Here is a 20,626-nt window from a genome sequence, read left to right as displayed (position 1 = left end):
CCCCCGGGAAAAGCCGCCCGGGGAGAGGCAGCGCCGGCGGCGCGTTCTGGAGCATCCGCAGGACTTGCTCGGAGTTACAACACGCGTTCGCTGCTCGCCACCTTTTATTGTTTGTTTTTAGCGTCACTTGCGCTGTCTCGGTTCAGCTGTAATTCCGTGCGAAATCTACAAACGGCTTGAAAACAAAATGAGAAAACCTTTGCGGAGGGAAATAGGCGTTTTTTCCTTAGCCCAGATAATAGCAGAATTCTAGTAGCACTGTAAGATTAGCTGAAGCAACAGCTGTTCACTTGTTTGGGTGATTGGGGGGGCTAGTTGCTTAATTCTGAAGTTTTTAATTACGTATAAACCAGATGAAATGAACAAGACTGAGTTAAGCATTGAGTGGAAACATCATAACACCACAGCAGCTGGCCCTGCTGCCCAGCCCTCTGTGCAAAGTCACAGACAGACGTGTGCTCCAAACTCTCATCTGTGCTCTAGTTCACATTCCTTGGGAAGTTCTGCCAGGACTGTTGAAGTTATCTTTTAGCAGGAGGATTTTGTTCAAAAGTGGGTATTTACATATTAATCACTTGTCATATGATGCTGGGATCAATTGCTGTAGATGATCCTTGTATTTTTCTTGAGTAGTAGAAAGTATTAGTCAATGCTTAAAAACCCCTTGGAATAGAATTTCTGGTCTCTATTTCTATTTCTCCTTATCATCTGCCTCCCTCAACAAAGGCTAAGAATTATTTTAAAAAATTATTAAAATAATTAAATAATCTTTCCCTATTTTACAGTCAAGAGTTTTGAGTGGCAATGAAATGGAAAACACAGAAACCATTCAGATATCTCATTGCAGTTTCTGTGGGGAATTCTATTGGATGAATATCTGATAAAAATGCTTTGGAGATTTGTTCTCCTTTTATCTGGCTCTTGTGAAAGAGCAGAAGATTATTTTACTTCCCGTGGTGATACACTGCCACATAAATTATTACTGCAGTGTCTTTCTCTGCTGGCATGTTCCTCACTGCTGTGGAGAGCTAAGCAGGCAAAGCAGATTATATTTGTCACAAAATCTCACCAGTTTGCAGCAAGAGGCACTTACTAGTACACAGGTTTAGTATAATTAGAGGAGTAGCTAAAAATCTGCATTACATGGGGACTTTTAAACACAAAGGTACATTATGTGAGAAATGGAGCTGCTGCAATTGCTTTTCTAAGAAATGCTGATACATGTGCATAATATTTGGGCAAAGCAGGAATATCTTGGGGCTGCAGAAGGTCTGTGGCTACAGATGTTATAATTTGGGGGATGATAAAAATTGTTTAGGGAGCTGCAGTTTCTGTCCTACACACAAGAAGGCTTCAGCAGCAAATTCCTGAGATGTACCTCTTTTTTAAGGATGCACCTCAGTTACATTTCCTGTCTTCCTCACAGCCATGTGACCTAGGAATTGTTTAAATTTACCTCATATGCCAGACAACTTTATCTCACATGCTAGACGATTTTTCTGAGGTTTAACTGCTTGTTTGAAATGATGAATTGGGTCAGTCCCGTCCATTGATGAAGTCCCAAGAGGCTGGCTGTGCTGGTTGCTTCAGGTATGTCCCTCCTGTTAATCCCATTTTGAATTCAATGTCACGTGTTGACACTCTATGGGGATTTTTTTGGCAGATCAGGTAATACTAAGTCAGGACACTGTATGTCTTATGATTTCTCATCTGTGATAAATTGTGACTGGTCAGTCTTTTTTTTAATTCATTGCAAGTTGTGACTCTTCAAGAGTGGATGTGTACTAGTGCATGATGAAAAGATTCAATCTGAGAAGGAATAGCCAAATCTTAGATCTACCAGCCAATAGTCAGGAATTTCCAAGGGCAGCAAATCTGAAAATTGTAATCATGTATATTGTCTAACAGCTTTTCTCTTTTGAGCCACAGGGGAAGTAATTGTGGTAAGTTTAAAAGAACAATAAACTCCAGAATCCCATTAGCTTTACTGGAAGGCTGAATCGTAAAACTGCGTTTGAATTTAATTCTTCATTCCACGAAAAGAACAACAACAACAACAAACCCCAAAACACAAAACCAAAAAATAAAATAAAACCTAAAAAACAGGAGAAAAAAACGTGATATTTCCTGGAAACGGATTGTGAAAGAATTTAGGTGTGTTGATTGTGCTTGTTGCCATGGCAGCGATTAATTACAGTCATTAGTGCACAGTTGCATTGACTGGCTTTCCTACAGTCAGGTGGGTAAACACTGGGAATCCCTCCCTTCTTCAGTTTACAAATAATCTACTTCCAGTAATGCAGTCACTTCTTCACAAATACAGACAGGGCAGAGGAAATGAAATAAAGAAAACAGAGGAATTCAGTGGGATTCTGCTGCACCTGCACAGCACAGGTTCAGAACAGGTGAGAAGGAACTGCCCTAGAGATGCATTTTACCCGGGAAAAGTCCTGGGAAGCAAAGCTGGTGATTCCCAGGGCACAGTGCCCTCGGAATCCTCCAGCACCGGAGCAACCCAGCAAGCAGAACAGAGAGGGTAAAAGTTACTTCCACAAGATTTGCCATTCTCAGGCTGAAGCAGACTGATATTTTGCTGCATCACTCTCCGGGGTCTAATAATTGACTGAAACTTTGAGAGCATATTCTGAATTATCTTTGTTATTCTGGGCAGCAGATTGATGTTGGCAGATGCAACCAACACCTAGTCTGTGCAAAGCAAAGTGTTCCTTCTCCATATACTAAGCCTAGATTGAAATTTTGAACCTTTTATGCTAAAGATCCTAGTTTGACATTCAAAGGCTTCAGGGAATTGAAACTGAGTCTTTAGAAACACTAATATGCACTACTGGCTTTTTCTTTCATTATAAACGTTTCCCAGTGAACACATGGAATTGTTTTGTTAGCTATGTTTTCAGTTTTCTGACTTTGCAGGAATTATTTGTTTCCTAGCGCGGGAATGAATGCCTAAAAAATTACGGTGATGTGGAAATGAAATCTTTATGTAGAGTTTATTTACTCTTGATATAAATGTTTGTCATTTGAGTCTGGTCAAAAAGGGATCTGGGGTTAGCAGGCTCTAACTTAGGTTTACTGTGAAGTTATTCTAGACAGAGTCTGCAAGGACCTCTGCATATCTCGATGGCTAAAATAGATTATTTAATAATGTTTCTAAAAATGAGCATATGTGCAAATTTTGTGGGCCCCAAGATTAGAACAAAAACTCTCACAGACACAGAGTATCACTGATAAGCATCTTGCACAACACCTGATAAACAGCTTGTGCCCAGCTGGGTTAAATGTTCCTGCAGTTTTATACCCTTTGCTTTCCCTTGGATTTAACTCGATCTGACCGTGGCAGATCATTGCAGGAGAGTGATGATTCAGGGGTATGAGTGCCTCTGGTTCAGATTTATGAGAAGAAAACTGGTGAAACCTCTGTCTAACACATGGTATTTGTGGGGCTAATCGAAACTTTTAAGTAACTCTACAAATGTAGTTGGAAAAAAAGAGACAAGCTTGGGATCCCAGTTAAGACCCCGAGGCTTGTTCATTTTGTCTCACTTCATTAGTTAGTCTAACAAAACATTTCACTTTGCTTCATGAACTTTGTATCACCCAAACATTGCAATTACGAGGAGGTAGCAACTGACTGGTTTGTGGAGCTACAGAGGCATTTTCACAGATTACAAGTGCAACTGGGAGATGTGAGAAATAGATGGCAAGAGCTCAGAATAATGCTATAGCTGCTTAACAGTGTATTCCTGAGTATAAAGACTGTTATATTCCCAGCCATATACATCTTTCAGTGGTTTTGCAGAGCAAAATGTGGTCTGTAGTGTTGATGATTACTGTGCTTATTTGAACACTCTCTCTCAAGGAAAATGTTCCTTTCATCAACTGATCCTACTGCTGAAGCCCTGCTGGTTCACGATAGCTTGTTGCCATGGATGGGTAATGATATCACACATTCTGCCCAGTGTCCATGCCAGAAAATAAATGAGAATGACTTTTTTAATTACTCAGAGTTACTTAGCAATTCCCTGGAAGGCCTGAAGTGAATTACAAGGAAGAAAACAAGATGCCCCGTTGACCCTACCTGCACAGTATCTTTATGCCAGTGAAGAGACGCAGTAAAACACCAGAGTAAATTCTCTGCAGGTTTGAAAACCAGGTTCTATTACTGAAATTCACTTTGTTACTCAACAGATTTCAGCGGGCCGAAGATGAGCAGGAGGCTGGGTGAAGTGTTGCTTTAGGACTCAAACATGAACAGCTTTGTAACTATAGTTTGTGGAAGAGGGAGCTTGTGTCTTTCCCTCCACAGTGACACTCTGACAGGAGAATGACCCCGAGCAGGATACAGACACCACTGCACCATGTCGTAAATGCCACGCTACTGTTTTCTTTCACACCTCCTTTCAAATTAGGTTAGAACTGGCCTTTTGGGGTGGACATCTGCAAGGCACAGAACAAGAGGGAATCTCTTGTAAACACACCAGCAAGGCTGCAGGAACACCAACCCTGCCTCTGCTCCCCAAACCTCGGCTTTGCTTCCTCCTCCCTCAAAGACAGCGGTGTTCGGAATGCGGGAGCTTCCTCCCCTCCGAGGTGAGCCCATGGCGGGGCTGCGGGGCCGTGTTTGTCACAGCTCGTCCCGTGCTCTCCGTGAGGCAGCGCCGGCACGCCCGATGGCGCGGGGCTGGCTCCGCACACGCCTGCTCGGGGTGCTCGGGGCTGGGCCCGGGGGTCAGCGGGGTCTCAGCGGGGTCTCAGCGGGGTCTCAGCGGGGTCTCAGCGGGGCCGGGTCCGGCCGGCGGCGGCCTCAGGGTCCGCGATCCGCCCGCGGGGCGCGGAGCAGCCGGGGCGGGGCTCGGCCGCGCTACCTGCGCTGCCGCGGGGCCGGGCGAGGCGCGGCGGCGGCGGCGGCACCATGAGGGTTAACTTGGGCGCGCTCTCCCTCTTCGTGGCTCTGGTGGGACTTTCGAGCTTCATCTTCCTCGTGGTGGCCATCGCCACCGACTTCTGGTACATCATCGATGCCTCCAAGCTGGAGGAGTCCCGGAACGGCACGGACGCGCTCAGCTCGCACTCGGGGCTCTGGCGGACCTGCCGCGGTGAGTGCGGAGCCGGGGCAGCTCCGGCTGAGGGCTCCGGTGCGGGCATGAGGGGCTGCGGGCCCCGCCTTCGGGCTCTGCGTGCGGGGATGTGGTGTCCGTCCGGCTGCGGGATGCGGTGTCCGTCCGGCTGTGGGGATGGAGATGCGGGATGCGGTGTCTGTCCGGCTGTGGGGATGGGAGTGCGGTGTCCGTCCGGCTGTGGGGATGGAGATGCGGTGTCCGTCCGGCTGTGGAGATGGGGATGCGGTGTCCGTCCGGCTGTGGGGATGGGGATGCGGTGTCCGTCCGGCTGTGGGGATGCGGGATGCTGTCTCCGTCCGGCTGTGGGGATGGGATGCGGTGTCTGTCCGGCTGTGGGGATGGGGATGGGGATGCGGTGTCTGTCCGGCTGTGGGATGGGGATGCGGTGTCCCTCCGGCTGTGGGGTTGGCGATGCGGTGTCCGTCCGGCTCTGGGGATGGGGATGGGGATGCGGTGTCCGTCCGGCTGTGGGGATGGGGATGCGGTGTCCGTCCGGCTGTGGGGATGCGGGATGCGGTCTCCGTCCGGCTGTGGGGATGGGGATGCGGTGTCTGTCCGGCTGTGGGGATGCGGGATGGGGATGCGGTGTCTGTCCGGCTGTGGGGATGGGGATGCGGTGTCCCTCCGGCTGTGGGGATGGGGATGCGGTCTCCGTCCGGCTGCGGGCTCCCGGCTGCGGCTCCGGCCCGGGGGCAGTGCCCGCTGCCCGCGGAGCTCCGGCTCTCCGTGGTTCAAGGGACGGGCGCTCCTCGGCCGTGCCCGGGACCCGTGGGCAGTGTCCTTGTCCATGCCCCCCGTGTCACTTGACGAAGGAGGCATGGGGAAAGCGAATTTTCTGCTACTGTAACCTAATTTTACATTAACTTTTAATTCAAGATAATCCAATAAACGTTAACCGTTTAGAAGGAAGGAGATGTCTTTTCATTTGGTTCAGGAAATTAAAGGGCGAAAGTTCTGGGTTAAAGCCATTGAAATGATAAATAATAACATAACGAATAGAAACAGGAACATTATATAGTCTATTTACGTAAACAATACAATTAATTTAAATATAAGCGTTAGTATGTATCATAAAATAGGATTATTATAATCCTGTATATCAATATATAGGGTTTTCCCCATGTAGTTTATTGACATGCTAGGCATTTAACTTTTGGCTTTGATTCCACTCTTAAAATCCAGGAGTGAGTGATGTTTGCCATCGGCAAGAAAGGACGTTGCTTCCAGAGGAGCAGAGAGAAGGAACAGGTTACAGAAATTCTCTCTCTGCTGTGCAAGGAGCAGATGTTTCCCTGTTGACTCCAGCGGTCAGGCCCCATGGGAGCAGCTGATGCTGCAGGCTCAAAACCCTCTCATTTCCTTCCCTACCTAGGAATGACTGTTTTAGAAGCAGCTATTAGTATATGAATTATATGTACATACAAAATAAAAATCAAATATATATGTATATATAGCAAACAGATATAATAGTGTAATATTTTCCTCCTTGTTTTTCCCCTTTTTCTAATATAGCGAGGAGTGAATGTTACCCTTTGATCAACCCCTTCTGGCACGAGAATGCGAACATCACCGATTCACACAGACACCTTTTGTGTGAGTAGCCTTTATATTATTTTGTATTTCCATCCACCCTTCTCTCCGTCCCTGGCCACTTACAGGGACTCATTTCTCATTCAGAGGGGGAATTCACTGAGAAGGTGTTTTGACTCTGCTTCCGTGCGATATCTGTCACTGCCTGTGGTCTTTGAGTGTGTTTACTGTGGAAATAACCATCTATTAGATGACAAGTTCAGCTAATTTCTTCCACAGGAGCAAGACTCCTCTGACTGGAATGGCACAGGAAGGTACACAATTGTTAAAAATGAAAGGCAAAAGTGTTCACAATCACCTCAAAGGAGTCTGATGACTGAAAATGCTTAACAACACATTTAAACTAATCTTTATCACAGCTACTTTTCTAGCTTTTCAGTGGGATTCCTGGCACTGAATAAAAGACTTAAGTATGTGAGAATTTAAGAAAATAAATCAGTGATCAAAGCAGTGTTCAAAGTCTTTGAAGAACATCGTGTTCAAAAACATTAAGGTTCTAATATATTTACTTCTTTTTCTTTAGATTCATTTGTCAATGCCAGAATGTTTCAAAAAGTCCAAACGGAGCCCTTTTAAATATTTACAGTCATCTCTTAGAGGATGATTTACGTCTTTGCATCATATATTCAGCACAATCCTTTCCTCACACACCCTCGTGTGTGGGCTTTTTACAATTTTTTTTTTTTAATTTATTTACTCAGCTCTTCTCTCTGACTCTGCAGAACACATGAATTTGTCCTGTTTCTTCAAATGGAACTCTTTCCCTCAAAAGCAGCCATTGCCTGGGCTCCAGAGAGGCATGAAGAGTCTTTTTTGGAGCAGCATCTCGTGATGCAGCTGCAGGTGGAGCACACAAAGGAAGCTGGGAGATGCTGGTGCTGCTGGGGCTGTGTCACAGGGGAGGCACAGGAGGGTCAGATCCCGGTGAGCTGCTGGAACAACCATATAACACATCAGCAGCTTCAGTTCTTACAGCCCAGCACGTCTCTCTGTGCTGTCAAATAAGAAGTGCCATTTCTTTAATCTTAAACGAGAGGGTTGTGGCTGTTGGACTGCACTGAAATCAGTGGGAGTGATTGTCTGCTGGATCACTCCAGCCTCTGAAGGGTCACCCTTCACTGAACTTGCCTGAGCATGTTTTAGGTGTCAGCACCTCCACTGTTGTGTTGGTGATAGTCCAACATTTCAGGATGAAACCATTCGCTTTTCGAAAGTTGTCTGCATATTTGCAAAAGGTACATCTGTTATTTTTTTCCTCAGGTGAGAGACTGCAGCTCTTCAGTTAAATAACAAACAAAACCAAACTAAAAAGCAGTGCTCTTTTGGTTATAAAAATGATGTTGGCTTGGAAACAAAGGATGGCTCTTTGTGAGTCACGAAGTGTGAGAAATAGTGGATATGAATAAAATTGGATTAATAATTATGTTTACAGACTCTTCAGGGCCTTGAGGAATTTTTTTTCTCTTGCTTTCACGTCAAGTACTATTTTTATCTTCCTGGAAAAAGACTTCAGGTCTGCAAAGACACTTGAATATTTTATTAAAAACAGGTGTTCTTCTGCCTAAAAATGATGAGAGAAGAAGTCAAAGATACTTCAATTGAAAGAACCTGCTAGGTTTGATTGGAATGCTCTACCAGGTTAACTTTTTGATTTTTTTTATTTTGCTCAGCTTCAGTGAAGTTCAGTGTGGTGAGGCAACAGATCCTCAGCAGTAACAGCTGAACATAGAAAGTAGCATGTCAGTACTTCTTCCTCCCAGGAAATACAGGTATTTATTTATAAGTGAGCTCTAGATTCATCAGGTCCTGAGATAGTACCTTCTACATCAGCCTTACTCGTGCTCTTAAATGTTTCTGACTGTGGCCACTGCATCATATTCAGGCAGATCATGGCAAACCATCCTCATTTACAACACATTTTAACTAGAATTTTAGAGGGAAGTTCTGTGATCGTGGATTGCAGTGTGATTACAGTAGTTTCTTCATCTGCTGCTGTATGTGGCAACCAAACTAATTGCACAGCTTTAATTGGTTACTTCAAAAAAATGACATTTTTCTCTCTGTGTGCCTGTGAAGGTGTCTGTGAGGCACAGTCACGTGGGATAATCTCATTCCATCTGGCTGTACACACATATTTCTCACTGTTTGATTGGCACTGGATTTCCTGAGCTCTGGCAACATCAAACATGTTTCTTTCTGACTTTCCTAAAAAACACTTAAAAAGGACTGCTCCTAAAGTAGGCACTTAAGTAACACATGGTCACATCTCCCATTTTTCAGGGTTTGAATGCACTTTCTGGCATGTCTAAACTAGACACAAATGCCAAGGAGGTTGGAGAAAAGTCTGTATGTAAATGCAAAGACCTGGGCCTAAGGGGAACAAAAGTTCTGGCCATTGCCAGAAGACAAACCCTTCATTAGAGAACTAAAAGCCTTCATGGACCCTTCCCACCCACATTTCCAATATCTCTCCATCCCAGCAGATTCCTTTTAGGCTTATTGTGTGCTTCAAATCGAAGCTCCTGGGAAATTAAAATAATTGGAGTGCACGAGTTAAAATCTTGTGCTAGCAGCAATATTACCCAGGCAGTCAACCCAGGCCTTGTTAAGGCTGGACTGTGATGTATTTTCATATCACAGGAGCACTCCTGAGCTACTCCTCTAATGGATTAGACACAAACACACTCTCTCCTCTGCATTAGCCTTCCATTTCTTCTCTTACCACTCCCCCCAGCTGAACATGCAGTGGTGTACCCTCTCTCGCCCTCAAACCCATGATGGATAGAATACTTCCCTGTTCCAGATTACAGCATGGCCTGGTTATTTATTTGTTCAAAACATCAGCCACTGTCTAAAGAAAAATACCACTCAACTGCCTGCCACTAGCTTTTCTGAAAGTTCTGCATTAATAAAATTGTTTTTCACTGGAGATGACACTTTCCTCTGGCCTGAACAGGAATAAAATGAAAGTATCACTGTCTTTAATTTAGACAGTTTATTAGAGTCTCTGGTGCCTACTAGGATGTAAGATAGCCCTCTGAAACTCCCCTTAGAATTTAAATTTGTCAGCAAAGACACCTCTGATATTTTGCCTTGCCATGTGTTCTCTTGTGCAGCTATGGCAGACAAGATGCAAGAGCAACATTTTTCATGGTGAGCTGAATCCATCTCTCTCTAATGACAGAAGAAGGATGTCACTGACTTCAAGGCAGCTGCACTGAAGTTCTGAGCAGCTTTGCCATTTTGCAGTAGCTGAAATATAATGTCCAAAATCAGATCTAGATGTTGAGGATCACACACAAAGAGAGGGAAGCTGCTGAGTAGAAGGAATGGCAGTGCTTAATCAGCTGAAACCTTTTCCCCAAGAGTTTGAGCTTTTAAGAAGATTTCTTAAAAGAAAAACCCAAACAAGAATCTCAACATGTTACACTGGTGAAAAGTTGCATATAGATATTTTCCATTTACCAAAACCTACATTGTTAACAATGAGTAAATACCAGTACAGATTTAGCTGAAGGCAGCACCAGTGTAATCCTTGCAAAATGAAAAGATCGCAACATTTCTAATCAAAACCAGACTATTTCTCTGAATCTCAGCTTTGCACATGAGCTGCTGCAGAGCTGGGGCTGGAGTTATAAAAAAATAATGTGAGAGGGGACTGCTGTTCTTTCTGTGTGACACACAAACCATCTGCATTAGGCACAAGGTAAGATTAAGCTTGTAGCAATCCTGATTTTTCTCAGACACTTGAACACCATGGCCAGTGGTTGGTTTCCTTTTACAGGTCCATTTTTAAGTGCCCTTCCTCTCTTCCTGACCCATCCAGAAATGAGTACTTAATGGATATACTTTCCACTCATATTGTTTTTTCCTGTTATAAATCAAGTTGTGCCCATGCACAACCGCTTCAAATATTTTCCCCAGAGTATTTTTATTTTTTCTTTTTTAGACATGAATGTAACTGGAACCATGAGGCTGCAGACAAGTTGGTGCTTCCTGCAAGGAAACAATCTTTGCAGCAGAGGCAGCTCTGATACCTCAGTTGTTTTAACGGAGCAGCTGCCTTGGTTTCATCCTCAACAAAATGAGTTCAATAGCACAGATAAACTAGCCTGGATTTCCTTACAGCATGTGGACCCTGTAACAGTCATGCCCAGCTGCTTTCACACTTCACCCTGCTCCTCATGGTGCTGCTTCATTTTTACTGAGTTGCAGGTTTATAATGTTATGAAGAATGCTCAATTCTTTGGCCACCGTGACATTTTTTCCTGAGGATTTACACCTCTTGGCAAATTTTTCTTTTGGTTTTGAGCTAGCAGAAGGAACCAGCTGGGGCTGGAGCAAGAGCCATTTCAGAGGCCAAGTGAAATAAGACCCAGATGATACACATAGAAATTCTGGTTTAATTGATCTGGTAGGTGTGTACCTGTTTCTGAGCAACAGTGCACTGTTCCTTCTGAGAGGTGCCAGTGAACATCTGCTTCAGTACTTACTGTGGATATTACAGTAAATACATACAGAAATCTGAGATAACTGCAGCACCACTGCAGCTGAGGCCTAACAAGTGACAAGTTCTGATGAATGTTCTGGTTTTCAGACTCATTGGTACCGCAGCAAGAGAACGTGATCCACGGTGCACTGCTCACATTCATCATTCTTACCCATTCCTGCTGCTGCAGGTTTTTGTCAGTGCCACCTGCTCCAGGTCTAACATAATTTTATTTCTGCTCTCTGCAATTGGTCTTCCGCTTAGCTCAGAGATTTTCTAGGAGAAGCACTAAGCCCAAACATGTACACACAGACCAGAGCCTGGCTAATCATCCTAGAGACCCCTAACTCTGTGAGCAATCCTCCTCACAAGGTGATAACTTTTCTCTGGAGAACAGGAGGGAATCCACTCCTTCCTGTCCCTGTGGCCCAAGCCAGAAGAGTCACTTTTAGCAACAGAAGAGTTCTTTTCAGTTGTTCATTGGTTTTCTAAGTTGTTCTCTTGCTTTTTTCCTAGCAAGCAGGTCAGACTTTCCTCTGTGCACTGTTCCTTCCTGGCTTTGCCAAGTCCTCCTGGAGTAGCCCCATTGGTTTTAACAACTGCCAGGAGCCTGTTTCAGCCGGAGGCTTTTGTCTTTCTAACTGGCTGTTTAGTTACTGCTGGGGTAAGATAAACAGGCCCTTAATTAAGCTCTTCTGAGCCGCTGCCATTTGGAGTATTTCTGATGAGGTGATATTACAGATTTCTAGGCACTATTTGCTGTTATAAGCTGTGCAAACAAATCCAAAGTTAGTTTGAAGCAATTAAGCTCCAGGATGTTAACAGGAGATGATTAACAAAAGTGCTGGGCTTGCGCTTGGTTACTTCTGACAGCGCTCAGTGTCTCCATTTCATTCCACAGATTTCTCTCACAAACAACTCCTCAACAACTGTGTCGGGTGGTAATTTAGAGACGCCTGCCAAATTGTCATTTTGGACGCACACTGCAGATGTCACTCTTACAGATACTTGGCCAGACCTCTAGAAAAAGAGCTTTGGTTAGCTAATGTAAAACTTCAGTAACTATGAAGAAGCGATTTGATTCTTTTATGCTTCAAAAAAAAGGGAGTGTTTTTGGGAAAAGTTTGTGAGTTTGTTTCAGTATTTCCAGGATTAAACCATTGGATTTTTCATGTTGGACTAAGAGGGAACTCAGGTGTTGAGAAACAGATGTGGGAAACTGAATTCTGTTTTACAAGAAAGTGCACATGCCTCTTGTGCAAAATGCTTAAGGTTTTTTTTTTTTTTCCCAATACTAGATTAATTTCATCAATATGAAGATGTTTATATGTTTAATACATAACGCATAAATGCATATTTCAACAGACACTAAAAAAACCCACTGAAATGACTGCAAAATTAATGTTTTAACTTCTTTCACAGATGATTATTGAAGACAGAAACACAGTAAAGATATTTTAAGTCATGTTCTTCTATAAACTAATTCTGTTCCTCTAATCAAGGAATATAATGGCATAATATCATATGCCAGATGGCATGAATTCAGATTCCTGAGTGGTTTCCATGGCAGCATTTTAGAATAAGTTTTCCAGGCAGTTGCAGATTTCATAGTACAAATGCGTATTAGATATTGAACTAGAACACTGGGGATTATAAAAGTACTATTTAACCAAATAGAATTCACTAAATATTTGATTTTAAAAAAGCTGCAGGTGATTAATGAGAAGCAAGATCCCAGCTGTGTGTAGGAAAAGTGAGGCTCTGTCACAGCCAGGTTTGCAGGTTTCAGCTGAGCTATCCCTAAACCCTACATTTTCATTGAAGAGGACATAAAATTCAGAGTTATTCTGATATTTCAACTCTCACAGATCATTAATGTAACCTAGGACACTCCCAAGGATGCTCTGGAATGGTTTTCCTTTCCCTTTCCTTCACAGGGTTCCATTCAGAGCTGTGTTTTGCTCACCCACATGTGTCCTGGCTCAGGCTGCAGTGGCTGAAATTACACCATGAAAGAAAAGTGAAAGAAATGGCAAGTTAGTGCTGCTGTCCTGAGGTGGAGTTTGTTAGCAGTGACTTGGACTAGTTAAGGAGACCTGAAAAATCACAAGGCAGAGAGCCAGCCACGAACTTGTTCATGTTGTTCTCTCTCAGCAAGGCCAGGCCTGAGGACAGAGTTGCACCATTCTTACATTCACACTTTTCAAATGTTAATTGCGGCCTCCCAAGATTTTATTCTCCCAGGGCTTTTCCACCTTTTACATGCAAGACCAAATCTAAGAGGACACACGGATGTCAGAATGGCGAGGAATTATCCAAATGGGACCAAATAACCCTCAGGAAGCTCAAATGTGGCTGAAGACACGCTGCCTCTCCAGAATATGAGAACTGAATTGGGTGCCCAATCTTTATTCTGTCACATCGAGTTTCATCACATCCCAACAACCACTTCTAACCATGTAAAACTCCTGAACTAAGTTCCATGGCTATTTCACACCTTGGAATTCAGCTAAGGTTTACAGGCAGTTTTGACACTCTGGTTTGTTCCCAGTGAGCTGAAGATTGATCTGGCTGTTAGTACTGAGAATTGCTTTAGGTCTGTGTTTCTTAGCCAGGAACAGCAGCTGTGGCCAGTTTTTGCTGAAGGAAGGCCAGGGAGTGTCCTCAGCTTTAGAATCAAAGAGGAAACTGCTCTCTTCAATGCACAATGTTGAATTCATGATTCTGAGCATCAGCTGGTCCTGATGTGAGCATATGTGGGATTGAATATGAAAATATAATATCAGTGTAAATAAGAAGGGAAAAAAAAGGGTCACCTCCCAAACTTTGTCATTTGCCACAATTTTTTTTTTTTTTTCTTTGTGGGTATGTTCTGTGCTACACAAAACAAATAATTATGTCTGGAAACCACATTCTACTCAAGTACAGACATCAACAGCGTCTGCCTTGATGCCATGCACGACCCTTCCTAACCTTCCAGGCTTCTGGAACTGAGCAGACACATGTACAGAGTTGTGGTCTGATCTTTATAATGCTACTGCAGAGGATGAGCTGGATCCTCAGCCAGTGGCAGATCCAGTATCTCCAATTCCGTGGGCAGTACAGTGACTTGAAAAATTGATTATTTGATCACACACAAGCTGTGAACTTTTAACTGATTCTTTTTCCTAAGCTAATGGTGTATTGTTCCTCTGTGAAATTAAATGAGACAGTGAAGCTTAGACCTCTTCAGAATATGGATTTTACATTTTCTTTTCTCAGTTACTCTGCACTTTACTCTGGTATGAAAAAAAAAATTGATACTAGAATTACTTTTTTTTTTGTTATTATTCTAAAAAAGGTTGAGTTGAATGTTGTGGATAGATTGGTTCAGAGGGAACAATGACACAATAATGGTTTATAATGGAAAAAACAGGGTGATATGGAAAAATACATAGCAACCCTCTGTTTACACAGCTATTAAAATGTTATAGGGATCAAGAAAGACTAATGTAAAACATTTAGCATGGGAGGGAAGCAAGCAGAATAGGTTAATGCACTTAGTGAAGCTGCTGTAGAAAGCAGTGACAGAGCTAGATGGGAAAATTTACCTCTAGTTGATGGTCAGCTGCAAGAAAGGAAAAGGTCAACAATTTGCTACATCAATGCAGCAGAGGACACGTGACAGAAGAGAAACCTTTAATGAAAGCATGGCTGGACCTCACCAAACAGAACAGTGTGATTCACAGAACTGGGTTACTTTTTGTTAAGGTTGCCAGTGCCTACCTGGTATGCAAGTGCATCACCTGATATCCAGCTGGCTCAAGAGCTGGAACAGTTAAATTGCTCAAATATATTTGTGTAGACATATCCTTTATAGCTGTGGACTCTGTTTGAAACACAGGCTATGATCCTGTAAGGGTTTGTTACCTTTTCCTCCATGCCATATGTTGTCCTGCTGATTTACTCTGAAAACCCAAGGGCTTGTCCACTTCTTGTTTGTGCAGCACAGAATGAGGCTTTGATCTTGATCAGAGACAAGATCTTTATCTGCACATGATAATTATAGGTACATCCACTGCACCATAATAAAATATTACAATATTGACATTCTTTCGTTTTTCCCTCAGATATGCACGGAACATTTGTCATCCTGATGCCCCTCAGCCTGATACTGATGATTTTTGGAGGAATGACTGGATTCATCAGTATCCTTGCAGGGCCTACCTACTGCTCCTAATGACGGGACTGCTTTTCCTTTTTGGAGGTACTCAATCAAACTCCTGGCCTAACTGTTTTAGATAACAAGAGGTTGTATCTGGGAAACACCACTTGGTTCCCGTGGAATAAAAGGCAAGCAGGAATTTGCCTTCAGAATAATGCTGGTGTTCATTTACCTGGTGTCTGCTGGGGTCTTGATTCTGGAATAGAGCTACTGAGGAAAGGCAAATATCCCTCCTTGGGGAGTGAGTCACCCTTTGAACAATCTGTGTTTTCTGTGCCCATTAACACAAAAGATTTAATAACTTCTCAGCACGCTGCACAAATTCCTTACAGACAGGGTAATGGGGTGATGGAAAAGAGACTGTGGAATAACTACGTCATAAGGTTGCACAGATTTTGCAACTATTAAGAAAACTGATGTTTTTAAAAAGGCATTTGTATTGACTTCATGAAAAGTGTCTTGTTAGGCATTCCTGGGTTAGCCTCCCTGCTAGTTTTGATCTAGAATGGTGTCCCCAAACTGTGGGTCACAAAAGGAAACCCCCAGAAGTTATTTTAGTTGGAGTGTAACATTTCAATTTAAAGCTAACAAAATGCTTTTTACACTTCTTTTTCTTTTTTTTTTTTTTTCTTTTTTGCTGTATCCAAACCCACTGTGTTTTAGAGAGTAATTTATGAATTAAAAAAACATAAAATCATTCTGTCAAAGTAGGAAAACAATATTTAAATCTGCATTTTCTGTTCCAAACAGATTTCAGTGTTGTTTTACAATGTAACTTAAAACAGAATTTTTTTCTGACAGAAAAGGGGATCCTCAGAATTGGCTCTCATCAAGTGCTCATACAGTCCTATTTTAAGAAGAAATTGCTAAGAGATTGCTAGAAGCAAATGCTGCTGTCTCAAAGCCTTGACTGAGCTTTTTAGTCTGAAATGCTGTAACACAGACCAACCATCCCCCATTATGATTGCCTCCTAAAAAGAAGAGCAGGTTCTAATTCCTCAGAAGAGCAGAAAGCTGTATTCACTGAAAAGGCTCGTGGAAAACGGCTCTAAATAGTCAGTGAAAAATGAAAAGCTGGGAAGTGCTAAGCATGATTATCCCAGGGGCCTTTCTGAGCCATTTGGGGCTGCAAAGAGGGAAAGGAAAGCAGAGGCAGTGTCAGGAGAAGGGTGGTTGATGAATTCTGGGCATGCAGTTGGAGCAGTTTCCCAGGAGAACATGAACAGACTGTGGGGTGGCCTTTGGCTGAGACCAGCCCCTCGTCCTGCTCTGACTGGATGCACAGAGCAGTTTTGTAGGACACTCAAATTCACAAAGTTTAGTATTAATTGGATAGTTCTGTCTCAGCAGAAAGAGATTTTTGGAGATGCCATTCCAGATATGGGGGGGTTTTAAAGCCCTCAGAACTGATATGTTCCAAATGTCAGGACATCCTGTATGTTTCCCCATTTTTTATAAAGTGGAATCATAGAATTCAATGCCCTTTGTTGAAAATGTCAACAAATCAGCCATTTCTATTTCTGACATTTCCATCACTGACAAAAGGTATGAAGTGATTTCTCCCCCTCCTTGCAGAGGGCTAGAATAATGTACAGGCATCATAGGATGGTTAAAATCAGGAATATGAGTATGAATATGGACGGATGGATAACCAAATATTTTTTTGTCTTGGTTTGCCTCTAATCAAACATATATTTGTGGCAAAAAGGCAGACTCATCAAGACTTACTGTAATTTAACAGAAAGCTATACTAAAATTTTCTCCCTCAGTATCAGATAAGACACTCTCCTGTCCTGAAAGTATTTCAGTATTTACTTTCCCTGGGCTGCAATCTTTTTATCCAGGGCCTTGTTACTGGATCTTTTCTGCTGCTGATCCAGTGAAAGGCTGATTTCCATCAGTAGCAGTCCTTTGACTGACAGGGCTGCCAGGCTCAGGATGTAGTGTATACCTGCTCCAAATGTGCCATTCCCTACATTTACCTCCTTTTGAACAGTCTTTTAATTCTGAAAACATCTGGCTCCTTGATGGAGTGCCCTTATTAGTTTATTTTTAGTCTGTCCTAGAGATGTCTTTGACTCAGGTATCTGGAAGTGATGGAAAGCCATGACAGCACAACCCTTGGTGGGAGGTGAGAGTGAAGACCAACAAATTTACATTAAACACTCAAAACTGACAATAGTCAGAAAACAGCCTCAATTCAGTGACCTGAAATAGAAGAATCTGGGTCTCTATGGGCTTTCTTGCACACAGGGAGACAATTGTACATGGTGCTCAGCAGTGAGGAATCAGGATACGTTATGACACAGTACTGAACACAGAGATGCACATGCATTAGATATCTGTAAAATATAGGACTCGATTTTTGTTGTGGGAAGCTTGCTGCTAGAAAATGTGGTTCAGTGTTTAACAGTGGGAACATATTAAACTCAGTGGACACAAATAACCCTGCCTTTGTTTCCCTCTTCCCCAAGAAGCTAAGCTCAGCTAGATTTCAAAGATAATCTCTAAATATGGCCAGGCTAGAATAGCAAGGTGTGACAAAGAGACCCTAAGACATACCCAGCTGATTGTTTTTAATTTCTTCAGTGGCTGCTAAGTAGCTGAACATGTTTCTCTTTTCAGCTCTCGTTACCCTTACAGGGATCAGTGTCTATATTGCATATTCAGCTGCTGCCTTCCAAGAAGCTGTTTGCCTCCTGAGGAGCAAGGATGTCCTGGTGGAAATCGATATCAGATTTGGCTGGTCCCTGGCACTAGTCTGGATCTCCTTTGTGGCAGAAGTGCTCACTGGGGCCGTGTTCCTCCTGGCAGCAAGAGTGGTGGGTCGGAAAAGGCAGCGTGAACAGGCTTTATGAGCAACAGATGCCTTTGCAACAACAGAGCCCTGCAGAGCCTGATAATTTGGATTACTTGGTCCATCTGGTGACTAGGGCTAATAAGAGTGGCTAGGCTGAGCATCTTGTCAGCTGTTGTAAGCCTTTTTCCTCACAGGTGGCTATAAACCTCAAAGATTCTGGTAAAGCAGTAAAGCATTCCAGGTGTTGTCAGTTAGGAAACACTTGTGTCCTTAGAAGAAAGTCCATTGCAGTGTTTGTATTTCCAGAATAAGTTCAGCTGGCAGCTCATCAGGCATCTCCATCCATTGATTGGAACAAGGCAGATCTCTTGCTTTCTTCTCTCTTTTCTGCTGTCTCAGCAAAGTGCCTCAGAGTACCTTGCAGGCTGGATTTTGGTTTCTCCTGAGAGTTCTAAGAAGGATGTGGACCTGTTGGAGTGAGTCCAGAGGAGGCCATGAAGATTCTCAGAGGACTCAGCACTCTGGAGATGGACTGAGAGGCTGCTCAGCTTGGAGAAGAGAAGGCTCTGGGGAGACCTTAAAGCCCCTCCCAACACTTAAAGGGGCTCCAGGACTTTGGACAGGGGCTTGGTGGTTGAAACTAGATGATATTTCACATCCTTTCCAACCCAAACCATTCCAGGACCCTGCAATCCAGCAGATGGTAATGGCTGTGATGCTGAAGTTCTCGAGTGCAGAGCAGTGGTGAGTGCACTGCAAGAGAAAGATGCAGCTGTTTTCCAGATGTTTTAACTAACTGCTGGAGACAGCCCCAATCTCTCAATGATCAGGCTACATACTTCTCTCCTTCAGCTTATTACTAACTGCTTTTCCAACTCTGCAATGCAATGCAGAAGATGTATCTGATGTATTTTCCGTTTTTTACTTTGCAGTTTTGATGATTAATGCTTCTTTTTCATGAAGTTTGTGCACGTGCTCTGTGCTAGAATATTTCTCTTGTGCTAAAACTGCTGAGTAAACTGAATGTGCAGGACACATGAATTTCATTTTGGGTGCCAAGCATTCTAGCTTTTCCTCTGGGTAGTGGTATTTAAGAGAATATTTACTTCAGTGCCCACTGAAGTGACTGAAGAAATTTCCCCCTGACTGCTGTGCTGAGCAGAGACTGGAATGTGGTAGCAGCTTCACTGCATTTCTGTTAGATCACGTATTTCTGGAGGCTCTCAGCACACTGCAGTGCAGGACTGTGACTCAGGAGCTGTGTCAGGCACTCTCTGTCATTGGGCAAGTCCCTTGTACATTTTCCAGCCGCACAAAGGGCATCATTCACCTACCTCTGTTAAACACCAGAACAATATTATCACCGTGTCCTGTGTTAAAGATTGCACACTCAGTCTTGCTGAGCTCAGCTCTAGTCCTAGTCCTGAAATACCAATTCTGTTATGAAAAAAGTGGCAAGGAGCTCCTGAGAGCTGACAGTCTTTGGAGATGGAAGGAAGCATTTTAATGTCACATTGTGAATGGAGAACTGAGCCAGGAAACTCGTCCAAGGTCACATGAAACCAGAGTTTCTGAATCCTGGGCTAAGACCTCACTTGTCAGATCTTGCTTGTTATCAGAATTAAATAAAGCTCAAAATCCTGAATGGACTGAGCAGTAGAAATTCTGTGACTAGCCAGTGTAATTTGTAATTCTTAGTTGCTCTCACAATGGTTTTCAGGTATTTTCCATGTTGCCTTATGTTGGGACCATGTAATTGAGTCATTTTACAAGTTAAAGTGTACCAAATCAGCTCTATAAGAAGTGTAAGCAAAAAATCCTTTGTAGTCAAAATTCCATGTGCTTAAGTGAATTATGTAAAATATAATTCTCTGTTTTGGTGCTGGTGAAACTATTTATAATGTAATTTGTATGATGTTACTCAGACATTACTGTAAGGTGTAACTAAAATATCATCTGAGTTATTTTTTGAATATTTATTACAGATGTCCTTTTAAAGTGGTTCTGAATGTTATAAAAGTAAATAAAATGACATCTCAGAGTGGGAATTATTTACCAAGACATGAAAGAACGAAGATATTTATTTTTTGTTAACTGTTTCTGCAGATTTATTCTAGTGTTTTTTATGATGCTGTTGAAGTTCCTGTGTCAAATGTGGTAGGTATTTAAAAGATATTTACACAGCTACAATATAAAATACTCAAGTGATCAAATCTAATTAGAAAGCCAATGAATCTCTTATTGAGTTAGAGCAATTCTCATTTCCATGGCTTTTCTAAATTTCTCATTCTGGCTTCCTGCAATATCTGGCACAATGGTAATGAAGAGTATCTTCTGCCCCTGAACGTTTGAATAACCCCTGAATTTCTCTGAAATTCCTTCTGAATACAAGGAACAAAAGATGG

At 42.9% G+C, this 20,626-nt stretch overlaps 1 protein-coding gene across 1 annotated transcript; it reads left to right on the top strand.

The window, feature by feature from the left end:
* The first annotated feature begins 4,930 nt into the window (after nucleotides 1-4,930).
* TMEM114 (transmembrane protein 114) lies at nucleotides 4,931-18,279 on the top strand. The gene is given in 5 exon segments (XM_066329602.1): nucleotides 4,931-5,114; nucleotides 6,651-6,731; nucleotides 15,327-15,410; nucleotides 15,413-15,463; nucleotides 18,047-18,279. Coding segments are annotated over 5 exon segments (633 nt in total).
* The last annotated feature ends 2,347 nt before the right edge of the window (nucleotides 18,280-20,626 follow it).

This window comes from Sylvia atricapilla, chromosome 15 (assembly GCF_009819655.1).
Source record: "Sylvia atricapilla isolate bSylAtr1 chromosome 15, bSylAtr1.pri, whole genome shotgun sequence".
NCBI lineage: Eukaryota > Metazoa > Chordata > Aves > Passeriformes > Sylviidae > Sylvia > Sylvia atricapilla.
The sequence above is the reverse complement of the archived record's forward strand: the minus strand, read 5'-3'. Positions and strand labels throughout refer to the sequence as shown.